General features: G+C 35.4%; 1 protein-coding gene across 5 annotated transcripts in view; it reads left to right on the forward strand.

Moving 5' to 3' along the window:
* Positions 1-14102, forward strand: part of LOC144965280 (voltage-gated inwardly rectifying potassium channel KCNH6-like) — a 302154-nt gene that overhangs the window by 245656 nt on the left and 42396 nt on the right. For all 5 annotated transcript variants that reach the window (XM_078900455.1, XM_078900454.1, XM_078900456.1 and 2 more), the window contains 2 exons: positions 8328-8759; positions 12148-12556. In XM_078900455.1, coding sequence (XP_078756581.1) covers positions 8328-8759; positions 12148-12556 — 841 coding nt within the window. The remainder of the gene's footprint in view (positions 1-8327; positions 8760-12147; positions 12557-14102) is intronic.

The raw sequence follows: 14102 nt of genomic DNA on the forward strand, positions 1-14102 counted from the left end.
CTATTATTTAGTCAATTCTCAAAAGTGTCAGGTTTCCACCAAAGTCCGATAACGAACTACCCGGTTTCCGGAACTCTTAAGAAAACTTTCTTATACAATAGTTACGGGACTAAAGAAAACTTTTTTACTTAATAGTCACGGGACTAGTTTCCCTGCCACGCTATCTCTCTATCTCCCATAACGGCGCCACTCTATCCTAATGTCATTAAGGTGACTATTTAATATTCATCAACGATGTTTTTCCAACAAAAGACAACAAACAAAAAAACAACACTGAATACTTAAGGCGAAATAACCGGACACGCAAAGGTAACATAACAGGAAACAAGCATCATTGCTCACCTAGCACGGGCAACAAGCGTTTTGTGACAACATATATATATATATATATATATATATATATATATATATATATATATATATATATATATATACATATTACTATATACTATATATATAGTATATATATTACATAAGATTATAGTAAATTACAACAACAAAAGAAGAAGAAAAATGATCACAAAAATGATTTTATGCATCCTCATGATGATAATGCGAACTTCCTTTTTTTCGGCTAGGTTTTTTATTTTTTATTTTTAGAACATCAACCTTTCAGATTAGCTGGCTTAGAAATCGAATAAAGATAGCACAGATCGGATATAGACGAGGCGGAATCTTCACAAATGTTCCCTTATATTCCCGCCAGGATTTCATTCTCTCTACATTATTATTATTATTATTATTATTATTATTATTATTATTATTATTATTATTATTATTATTATTATTATTATTATTATTATTATTATTATTATTATTATTATTATTATTATTATTTGATTGAGTCGTCTTTGTTGTAAATAGGTATTAGTGATGTGGAGGTTGATAATCCAGTCGTTAACAATATCGATCCATATTAATTACCTTAGCCAGTTCTGTCGTGCTCTGAAAAAAAAAAAAAACAAAAAAAAAAACATTAAAACAATTTGACCAGAACCTCGTTCTTCAAATATCGATCGATTAAATTAACCCTGATCTTGTCAAAAAATCTTAAACCAGAGGCTTAAAGGAAATATTCAAGGAAGTCCCAGGTTAGAGTGTTTTTGGCAAGATAGGGGTCATTTTAATCGATTGATATTTGAAGGACGATTGTTCAGGTCAAAATTTCAATTGATTTTTTTTTTCAGAGGACGTCCTAGTTGTCGAGCATCCATATAAGCTTGGTTTCAATCCTTTCCTTTTTTCGTACACTTCCTGGATACAACCTGTCATCACCATGATACATTCCATTCAAAACCGATGAGGTCATTCACCTGGCTTAGTACAGAAGCACTTAGATAAGGCTGCTTTAAATATGGAATTAATCCCGGTTTCTAATGCGTGATAAGATCTGGATAAAAATGTGACCCACCGTCTCTAAACGGTATTATGTCGGGATGCCTTAGGTGAAAAAAAATTGAATTTATTGACAAAAACATGAAACTTGGGGTTTGTTTCGACTTGTTTTGTTAGAGAATGAAGACAATTTCTTAAAATGCAAAAGCTCAAAAATTGGTATTGCCTATCCATTTAATTCTAAAGTCACTTTTCGGGGTCCAATTGATCCCGACATAATACCGTTTCGAGACGAAGGGTCACAAATGCTTTCAGTATCCTTTGGGTAGTCGATAGGGAACAGTAGTCGGGACGTCAAATCCTTCTTGCTTTGGATTCCAAACTCTTCGAAGAGTGTAACCAAAACCTCAAAACCATGTGTTTTACATGCCTTTCTGCTTAAAAAAAAGGTTAACTGAAAAACACCTCTAAGTCCAAGGAGTCGTGAGTTGCAGGCCTGGTAACCCAAATTATTACGGGCTCGTTGTTGTAATGGAAGTACATGTTAAAACAAGCCCAGTCATTCGTCTCTGCATCGAAAAAAAACAGGGGTTCGAATCCCATTTAACTCGCTAAGATTCTATTTCAGAATATTTAGGTTAATGTAGTTTCAGTACAGACAGTTTAAATAGTCATATATTCCCGTTGTAATCAGATCTGGAGCTACACAAAGTTTTGACGGACTGTTTTCTATAAAAAATACGCTTACGTCATAATACTTTATGGCCAACGCAAGCGTTGGTTACCGTTACGTCATTCAAACCGTGGTGATTCATATCAATGACGTGCGTCAAGTATTTTCGTACACAGTGCATCACTTTAATAAGTTTTATTTCTGATTTTTAAAAAAAAGAGAATTGATTGAATTATTTAATATAATATTCGACTTTGTTTTGGTTGAGGAAGGATAAAATAATATCGTTCTATTCCTATAAATCAGTTATAAATGCACTCATGGGGACTACAGATAACGTTCCCAAGCCCAAGTTATCTACAACCACTAATCGTAAATCTATAACTCAATGAAATGATTTTATCCTACAGTAGAGCCATACTCACGAAACAATAAACATAGAGAGTAAAGCATAAACAATCTTTAAAATCAATGCAATATCAGAAAACGAAGATAGTTTCCCTGATGCTGGCACCGACAGTTTTATTTTTGTTCTGTCCTATCTATGCAAACAATTCTTTCCTTGAAATAAAGATGTTAATTTATTATAAGAAATTTATTTGTGTACAAGTTACCCTTGGATGAATTTATTTAAAACGGAAATGATGTTGTTTTGAATTAATATATAGAAAATGTTTCATTTCGGCCATGTGCGACGATGTGGTATTTCAGTCCTGGGTTCGAGCCTCGCTCTAAGCGGTGCATAGTTAATTGAGTTGAGTTCTTGGAAAAGGCTCTTTACTAACATTCTCTCATGTAAAATGAGTACCTGGCCGTTAATAACGTTGTCTCTGGAAAAAATTGTAATATTGCCTGATAGGCGCATTGTCTCTTTCTACGTGTATTGCTGTTGACCAGGGACCCTTTGTAAAGCGCTTTGAGCACATTCAATGGCTATTGCGCTCCAAAAAAGCGTAAGATTTTATTTTTTTTTAATTAGAGATTCAGCAGTATTAAGAAGACAATGCAGAAGTAATGAAATAAATGGAAATGGTTGGGTCCGTGAAATACTAGGAAGATGACATCAAAGAAATAACATGACTGGAATGGGGTTTAAGGAATGTATTGAGTCGATTTCCATCGTGGGGGGGGGGGGGGGGGGGGTGTCACTCAAATTTTGGAATGAGAGAAAATTATCCTGCTGTCTTGACTGTTGATTGATCCATGGAGATTTGCCCTGAAATAATGTGTATTTCTCTTTTATAAAAAGTTATTTTCTCTTTCAGTTGTCAAATCAAACCACATGTTAATCCAGGAAACCAAGAATAAAGATTAAAATTTCAAAAGGCCCGTGAAAGTGAATCTCAGCTACAATGAAAAATATAAATCCCATAAAAGTTGGTTGACGATGTCATTAATTGTCTTCACAAAGCAAATCGTGTTATCTAGAAGCAATTTTGCTCGTTCCATCAATGATTTCTTCTTAACCACGATGTTCTTATTTACTGCTTTCTAAGTTTTAGATACTTTACTTTTTTTTTAATCACAACACGCCCCTTTTGTAATTAGTCACGTTACTGCAATTTGACAATCTTGTTATTACACTTGACTTCTTTCGTAGTTTTTAATATTTTTTTTATTATAAACAGATATTCATGCAATTAATTGGTTTGATGCGCTCTATGTATCTTACTCATCCTAAGCTACTTAACCTTTTAGCTTTATTATTCATGCTTTACCCATTATAATGCAAGGACTTGAGTTTTAACAGAAAAGAACATTTGAAACTTAATTTCCAATGCACAAAAACTCAAACCTGAATTTGGTTGGCTGAATATACGAGAGTTATTTTTTTTCCACCTTTGTGTCAACATTATCTATTAATATCTTATCTCTTTCTTGACTGTGATGAGAGTCCATTTGTCTTACTTTTTCTTTGGTCTTTTTATTGTAATTCTAGATTTTTTTAAATTATTCCATTTTCTTCTTTTTTACTGGCGCTGATATGACCTAAATGTGCCGAAAGCGGGTGGTTGGATGGGAGCATCACCCTTGAATCATATACCTATGATGTTCGCATGGGTGTACGATCCGATAGTGATGTCGTTTCTTCTCTTTACTAGCCTATCCTGCTTCTTTGGTTTGTGATTGTATTTTTGACAGGGGATATTTTTTTTCTGTAAATCTTCTGCCTGTTTGTTCTTGGTTATTTATAATTTAGCTTATGATATCTTTAGGTTATGATTTTGATTTACATTTGTACTATTTTTGTTAGATTGCTTGTTTTTTTTTTTGTTTCAGCGGTCTCTCATATAAACTCAATTGTGTTGGAAGAGACCTAAAGCAACAAACAAAACAAAAATGTGCCGAAAGCGCCGTAAAACCCTTAACACAAACAAACAAATAATAACAGTAATAATAATGATAATAATAATAATAATAATAATAATAATAATAATAATAATAATAATAATAATAATAATAATAATAATAATAATAATAATAATAATAATAATAATAACAAAAGCCTCAAATCCACATGTTTTTAAAATCTTCAAATATCACCTTAGTTCCGGGGATAACTCTCTGATATGCTTACCGAGATCGATGATTGCTTACTTTAAAAAAAAAAAAACAAAAAAAAAAAAAAAAACTCTCATCACCCATTAACTCACTCAATCCTAGAGAATTTCGCTACTTTTCAAAATTGGAATTTTTAAAAATTAAAAATGAGCATATATATAGATATCTTTATTCAATTACCATTAACATGTAAAAATTGAAAACAGCTTTGAAAATAGGCAATAATTTGTCTCAGAAAAAAATGTAATAATGGAGTGAAAGTAAACAAAGCAACGGATGAAGTCGGTGTTAGGGTTGAGTGAGTTAACCCGCCGATCATTATAGTTATCATGTGATGTTAACATGGTTTTGTTACAGTCTACTGATCATTATGGCGTATGTATAACATGGGTGCCATCCATCATTGGTTTTGGGATGATTATAATATATAACTCATCACTTTTAAGAAAAAGGTATTAAATATAATATCAGTCTAGTGAGGACAGGGTAGAGTATGGTTGTTATATCGATAAATATCGGTGTGAAATATTTACACCGAAATGTCTAAATGTGTTTATTTATAACTTGGAACCCATTGGAGCCGACAGCGTATTTCAAATAGATAGACATTTGTATCGGATTCAAGGTGTCAATAGATGTTGTTGACAAGGTCAAAATTCTTGGAGCTTTCTTAGATTCAGAACTACTGTCGCCGATGGACCACCAAATGAAGACAATGATCCAATCATTTATGTGTCAGTTGAAGAAAATTGGATATAATATTCGACAGTTCCTTTCTGAGGATGTTACCAAGAAATTTGCTGTTTCTTTTTTATTTTCAACGATGATTACTGTAATGCTTTGTTGTTTGGGGTCTCGGAAAATAAGCTCAGGCGGCTGCTGGCGGTCCAAAATAATGCTGCCAGATTGGTCTTTCGAAGGCGGAGATTTGAGTCTGCCGCACCTCTCCTTCGAAGATTATACTGGCTGGCTGTTGAGAAAAGGGTCAAATTCACAGCGCGTGTCCTAGTTTATCGTTGTCTGGAAAACATTGCCCCTCCCTACCTCACAGAACTTCCAAAGAAATACTCGACAACTCGACCTTTGCGTTCCTCCAATGACACCACCCGTTTGGCTATCCCACGCATTCGTACAAAAGCGCGAACAAGGTCCTTTTCTCATTTTGGTCCGTCTGCATGGAACACCATTCCACAGACCATCCAGCTGTCCAAATCATTGCCTGTGTTCAATAAATGCTTGAAAACATTTCTTTTTTGATGTCATGTACTTTCTATATTGTTTTGTTCTGATGTAAAGCACCAAGACACTCATGGTTGAGTATACCGTGCGCTCAATAATAAGAGTATTATTATTATTATTATTATTATTATTATTATTATTATTATTATTATTATTATTATTATTATTATTATTATTATTATTATTATTATTATTATTATCATCATCATTATTATTATTATTATTTATTATTATTATTATTTATTATTATTATTATTATTATTATTATTATTATTATTATTATTATTATTATTATTATTATTATTATTATTATTATTATTATTATCATTATTATTATTATTATTATTATTCACATTGAAAATGTTTTAATCGATTTTATATGTCGTTAAATAGGGTATCAAATATATCAGTAGGGAAATGGTTAAAATTTATTTATTTATATATATATATATATATATATATATATATATATATATATATATATATATATATATATATATATATATATATATATATATATCAGTAAAGGAATATTTACATCAATACCGATGTTAAATATCAATATCAAACTATCTAGGTTGATAAAAAGAAATTTAGAACCAACCGATAACATATTTTAAGAGAGATACAAATATCGGGTTTACGCTGAAACTGTTTAAATAGATTTATTTAATCGGTCGTCCTATCGATTATTGAACTCCTTCCAAAGGGCTTCTGGCACTTGTCACGATGATCGTTGTAAGTGTTTTGGCATGACGGATTCATGGAAAGGAGGCTTAATTGGTTCATATTGTATTGGAGAGAAAAATCTGATTTTCTTGGATTAATATATACTCATTCTTTCCACTTCTCTCGCTTATTCATTTCCATTTTCTCAGTCATTGTCCTTATAATTCATGCTCATCTTCCTCGTATTCCAACCACCCCACCAGCACCATGTTTCTTCATCATCACAACAACCTTATCAACCCCCCTCCTCCCAACTTCTTCACTACTAGCATTATCGTCTATGTCGTCTTCGCCGTTGTCGACATCATCATCATCATCATCATCATTATCATCATCATCATCATCATCATCATCATCATCATCATCATCATGCTCATCATTATCATGCTCATCACATTCACCATCGTCATGGTCGTCGTCGTCGTTGTTTTCGTAGCGGCTCCCTTTTCCTTGGCCCTTATGTTTCCCTCAGCATCTCTATTACTTATCTATCATGTACCGTTCGCCCCTACACATTCTTGAATCATATTATTATACCGCGTCCTTTATTATTCTTTTCTCAGTCGTATTCTCTACCTTTTTCCTTCTTTTCTCATTGGAGAACTTTGTAAAGATGCTATTTAGACTATCCAGACATTGGCAGATGTCAATATTCAAAGCAAATAAAAACGCATTGATAATACGCCATTCAACACGATTCCTGGTTCGTAATTAGTCTATACGCACTCATGTTTGTATCTAATTTCGCTTCATCAATATCTTTTTTAAAATATCTTTTTATGTTGTTGTACCATGTAATTTGCTTAGAAATGAACGATTCTAATATTTCCTTAAAGAGGTCTCGGGTTTCATAAAATCGATCGATATTTGAAACAAAATGTTTTCTGGCCAAAATGAAAAAGAAAATAAGATTGTTTTATCATAGCACAGCATACGTGCTGTCCATTATGCAAACAACAATTTGATCGATTAAGCATAATATTGTACAGGTGCTTTGGACCATTTACAGGTTGAATGCGTTGAACAACCATTCCAGTTCATTTTTCCTGTTATGAAAATGAAATGTTAATCATATAATGATGATTCTAACAACAAACAGTCGACCACAATGTGAGATTTGGATAATTTGTTTACTCTTTCAAGAGAAAAAGATTCAATTTATGTTAGTTACAGAATATGAGCCCCTCCGTCAATGCTTCTTTACATTGTAAATCGTAAAAACTGTCATTCAATGCCCAAAGTATAAGGACAGAGTGTATCCTGTGTTATAATGTAAATTTAGGCGGACAATAACAATTGCTTGCTACTCTTTTGATCGGACTGTAATCTAACTAAAAGCAGTTCCTGGCATATCTAACAAATACAGTTAGCCATATAATAACTGCTGGATGCTTAGAGTGCCCCCCAAAAATATTCGACTGTACCAGATACCGTGAACGATACTAACTTTGGAATCTGATAAACACTCTCAAGATATCGTAGCGTTCCATTTCATTGTTTCTTTCCTTTTGATTTTAAAGGAGAAGGGGATGTTTTAAACGTCAACAAAGAACTCCACTTTTTAAAATACTCTTTTGTCTATGTGTGAGTGTGTGTGGGGGGGGGGGGGGGGGGGGGGGGGGGGGGGGGGGGGGGGGGGGGGGGGGGGGGGGGGGGGGAGGGAGGGGTATCCAATGTTATATGCATTCCGAGCGGATGTGTTCGTTGATTCTGGCATTTCAGTCAGATATGCTTATAAAATCTCAACTGAAGCGAAAAATAAATTATTTGTTTCTCTCCCCGATTTCAGGTATTGTCTTTAGGAGCGGAAGTCCTTCCTGAATACAAGCTCCAATCCCAACGGATCCACAAGTTCACCTTACTCCACTACTCACCTTTCAAGGCCGTCTGGGATTGGATCATTCTCCTCCTCGTCATCTACACAGCCATCTTCACACCCTACGCCGCTGCTTTCCTACTCAGTGAAGAGAAGAAGCAGAAGACTCGCTCCACCATCCAAGAGCGGTACTCCGAGCCCCTCACTATCATCGACCTTATTGTTGATATCATGTTCATCATCGACATTTTCATCAATTTTCGGACGACCTATGTAAATAAGAATGACGAGGTTGTTAGCCATCCTGGGAAAATCGCCGTGCATTATTTCAAAGGCTGGTTCCTTATCGACGTGGTCGCTGCCATCCCCTTTGATCTCCTTCTATTTGGGTCAGAGACGGATGAGGTAAGTGCGGTGACAGAATTACAAAAATTGTAACAATATACCATTTATAAAGCTTACTTGGAAGAATTCGAAAGAATATAATGTATTTTATTTATTATAAAACAACAAAAACAAAACCCGAGTGAAACCTTTAATCAAAAGTAACAGCTAAAATGAAAGCATCCACAGGCCTGTAATTATACGCGCTCAAAGAGATTTTCTTTTCACTGAAAATTCATAGAAATTATATTTAAAATAAATGGTTAAAGTAGAAAATACATTTCATTTTATTTGTGAGATAATTTAAAACTGTCTGGTTGATTGTCTTTCATTTTTTAAAATCTTCCTTCATTATAAATGTGACCAAACCTTCCAAAGTGGTAATATATCCGGATAAACTAGGTGCGGCTATGTGGTCTAGTGGTATGACACTCGCTTTCGGATCGGAAGGTCCTGGGTTCGAGTCTCGCTCGGCGCATAGTTTACTCTTTAAAGACTCGTTACTCACATTCTCTCATCGTACTCAGGTGTAAAATGAGTACCTGGCCGTTTACAGCGTTGTCTTTGTCCGAAAAATTGTATTATCGTCTAACATGCCCCGTCCTACATGTTGCTGTTGACCAGGGACCCCTTGTAAAGCTCTTTGAGCACATTTAGTGGATATTGCGCTATATAAAAGCTCAATTATTCTATTTTATTATATTTAATTATTTGAGGGGAAATGGACGCATGGCCTCAACGATGACACGTTGGATGTATTTCTCTTCGTTATAAATACTATTTCTTGGCTTGCCAGACCAACGCTAAGCTCCTAATTCTCATATTTTTATCTCTAAATTCACTTGTCGGTGAACGATTCATCCCGATATAGTACCGTTTTGCGACGGTCAGTCACAAATATAATAGAACTGGTGTGGAAAGCAGTATTAATGATAATAATAATAATAATAATGCTGAAAACTTATATAGCGCTATAACTCCGAGACACCAGACTCTAAGCGCTTAAATTACAAATTACTTTGGCTGAATCATAATCATTTACACACACGCACACACACACAACACAAACCAAACCAAACCTATCTTGCCTCTCATACCATCTACTAAAATCGAAACAGATATGTTTTAAGCGAATGTTTAAAAATAGACAAAGATTCTTTTTCACGAATGCTCTGCAGTAAGGCGTTCCAAATAGAGGGTCCGAAATGAGAAAAGGATCTCATTCCAGCATTTTTCCGAATTCGAGGGACAACTAGTTTTGTGGAATCCCCGGCCGAACATTAAGGGGCAGGGTTTTGAATATCTTTCAATTAGTTCCGAAAGATAGGAAGGGGCAGTACCTTCAAGACAACGATACACTAAAACACAAGCTTTGAATTTAATCCTTTTCCCAACAGACAGCCAATGCAGGTCATGAAGTAGAGGTCCGGCAGAGTCGCACCTACGCTTCTGGCAGCGCTGTTTTGGACAATCTGAAGACGTTTCAGATTGTATTGCGAAACGCCAAACAACAGAGCATTACAATAATCCAATTTCGATAGTACGAGGGACACAACCAGGTGCTTGGTCACATCCTCAGATATGAACCGTCTAATGGAAGCAATCTTTTTTAGTTGGAAAAAGAGAGATCTAACCAAATTATTAACCTGATGCTCCATCGACAGTCCACAGTCTAAGAATGTGCCAAGGTTTTTCACTTTGTCAACAATTTGAATGGAGGCATCCCTCAACTTCAAATCTGTTTCACTTTTCCACTTCCTGTTCCCAACATACAGCACCTCCGTCTTATCATCATTCAGTTTCAGTCTGTTCTAATTCATCCATTTCTTAACACTTTGGATACAATTTTTACTATTGGCTGATACGGCTTGTAAATTTCTCGTATTGGAAATGCAGTACAATTGCGTATCATCAGCGTATTGATGGTAAGACAGACCGAAACTTCTGATGATTTTAGACAGAGGGCCAACATACAGAACAAAAAGAACGGGTCCAAGTACTGAACCCTGGGGAACCTCACAATCAAGAAAGATTTCATCAGATCTATATCCACCGCAATAATCTGTTTTCGATTAAACAAATATGACCTAAACCAATCAAGCGCTGCACCAGACACGCCATAAGTAATTTCAAGACGTTTGAGAAGAAGATTGTGATCAATAGTATCAAAAGCAGATGATAGGTCAAGCAAATTCAGCAAAGAACATGAACCATTGTCTATAACAGAGAGGAGATCATTAACAACCCTAACAAGTGCGGTTTCCGTCGAATGATGTTGCCTATAAGCAGACTGAATTTTTTTGGAAATATAATGGATCAGCGTGGCTCAGCGGTACGGTCTGTGCTTCATACCTGAAAAGGCACCAAGTTCGACCACCCGCCGCTTCGCTGTGTGGCCTTGAGCAAGTCACCTCGCCCTAGTTCAATTTGCGGCGCTGCACAATGGGTGACGCCTGGGTTATCGCAGTCTTCCCTTGGAAGAGACCCAAGAGAAAAATTTCCCCTATGGGATGAATAAAGGGAGTTTTATTTTATTTATTTTCTTGTATAATCAATGACTCCGATTACGAAATAGTCTCGTGTAACAGTCTCAAAACGGTATTTGGACGGGATAGATGGGAACCCGCAGAAACAGACATAAAATGATGAGAAATAGGACCTTGGAATTTTTTTTACAACTCAATAAATTGTAATTATATGCCACCATAACGAAGAGAAATAAGCTTCAAATTTCATATTTGTTTGCTCTAGAATAAATCTCTTTCGGTTAGTACGTTCCGACATAATACCGTTTTGAGACGATGGGTCACAATAAAAATATACTACCATAAACCACATACTCGAATACTTCTCTGTTTGTATTTCGGCTAGAATTGTTGATTTCTTGTCATCAATACTAGGAACCTTTTCTGCTGCAATAATATCATTTCTCAACAGAAATACTTTGAAATTGTTTAGTGTCATTTCAAGACTGCAAATGATGCCCATGAACACCCCCCCCCCCCCCCCCCCACCCCACCAATGATTTATTAATACTTCAGATTTTGTTTTGCCAGTTAACAGCCATCCCCTGGAAAGACACGTATTTAAAAACTTGGTATCAAATATCGATCGACTTAAATGGCTTTCATCTTGAACCCCCCCCCCCCCCCCCCAAAAAAAAAAAAAAAAAAAAAAACAAGAAAAAAAAAAACCTCTCAAACCTGGGACCTCACTAATACTAAAAATGTGTCTTTAAATATGGCATTGCTATCACTCTTTTTTACACGTTTGCGTGTTTGTATGTATGTGTGTGTTTGTATGTGTGTGTGTGTGTGTGTGCAGTCATAAAATATTACTGATCATTTCTACCTTAAATACAAACCGAAACGTCAAACTCATTCAATTCTCTTTATCTTCTCCACTCCAGACCACCACTCTGATCGGGCTTCTGAAAACAGCACGATTACTACGACTTGTAAGAGTCGCCAGGAAACTCGATCGGTATTCGGAATACGGTGCAGCTGTGTTGCTCCTTCTAATGGCGACCTTCGCTCTTATCGCCCATTGGCTCGCCTGCATCTGGTACGCCATTGGAAACATGGAACGGAATCTGGCTATGGATCGGACTCCTCGGATAGGATGGTTGGACGAACTTGCCAAGCAGACACACCAATATTACAACCATACGGACATACACAGCGGGCCTTCTATAAAGTCTAAATATGTGACGGCACTGTACTTCACGTTCTCCAGTCTGACTAGTGTAGGCTTTGGCAATGTGTCACCCAACACGAATTCAGAAAAGATTTTCTCCATTTTGATTATGCTTATTGGATGTAAGTTCACATTGGTTTATGCAAGAGTGGTAACACGCAATATTTGATCTGTTTCTAAATGATACAATATTTACACTAAAAAAGCATTATCCTTTTAATTTATTTTTTTTAACAAGAGGCTCTAGAATCAATTATATTGGCTACAGTTTTTGACTTTTATTGGATTTTTGGACCGAGGGGTGGGTCTGACCTTGGGAGGGCTATCTCCGAGGTTACGAAATATTCAATAAATGGTCAAAAACTGTATTATAACATCCCATATATTCCATTTCCTATTATAAATATTCAATATTGTTTTTAAAAATGTGTTATAATATACTCCAGCTGTACATTTTCCTATAAATCATCGTTAAAGTGGTAAAGATTTTAAAATATTAAATACAATTTTCAAGTAAGTCGAAATTAGAAATAGTCTAGATTGTAGTTTTAAAGCAAATCACAAACAAAAATTCACATTGTTACGTAGCGGGTGGTTGGATGGGAGCATCACCCTTGAATCGTATACTTATGATGTTCGCATGGGTGTACGATCCGATAGTGATGTCGTTTCTTTACTAGCCTATCCTGCTTCTTTGGTTTGTGATTGTATTTTTGACAAGGGATATTTTTTTTTCTGTAAATCTTCTGCCTGTTTGTTCTTGGTTATTTATAATTTAGCTTATGATATCTTTAGGTTATGATTTTGATTTACATTTGTACTATGTTTGTTAGATTGCTTGTTTTTTTTTTGTTTCAGCGGTCTCTCATATAAACTCAATTGTGTTGGAAGAGACCTAAAGCAACAAACAAACAAAAAACAAAACAAAAACAAAAAAAAACATTGTTACGTATTATCCCCCTTTGTTTTTATTTTAAAAGTTATGGTGACCCAACTCAATACACGTTCAGTTCTGTGCGGAGCATGGAAAATTATTTTAAATATATGGTGAAGGTCAGAAGTCAATAGTTCAATACAACTACCGTTCGGTGCAGTGAACGGAAAATCAATTTAAAAGGTGAAGGTCAGAAGTTATTAATTTTTCGATAAATTATGACTGCTTAACTTGACCTTCGATTTTAATTGGTTGAGGCAATAACATGGTTACGTCACGTTACCACGTGCGGCTATGTGGTCTAGTATTATGACACTCGCTTTCGGATCAGAAGGTTCTGAGTTCGAGCCTCGTTCGGCGCATAGTTGAGTCCTTGGAAAATGCTCTTTACTCACATTCTCCCACCGTATTCATATGTAAAATGAGTACCTGACCGTCAGGAAAAAACGTATTACTTCCTAATAGGCATCATGTCTCGTTCTACGTGTTACATGCTGCTGTTGGTCAGGAACCCTTTATAAAGCGCTTTGAGCACATTAAGTGGTTATTGCGCTATATAAAAGCTCTACTAGCGATCATTACTGCATTTTTAGCTCGACTCGTTTATTCCTATCCGAGACTACAAAAAGGGTGTTATAATATCTACGTGTTTTAAGACTTGGAATTTCATCATGGCCCGATGACCAATTCAAACCTGCGACATTTTATTTTTCAGGCTTCTTTAAACCCGATCA

This window comes from Berghia stephanieae, chromosome 2, assembly GCF_034508935.2.
Source record: "Berghia stephanieae isolate SIO BIC M18660-M18661 chromosome 2, UCSD_Bste_1.3, whole genome shotgun sequence".
Lineage (NCBI taxonomy): Eukaryota > Metazoa > Mollusca > Gastropoda > Nudibranchia > Aeolidiidae > Berghia > Berghia stephanieae.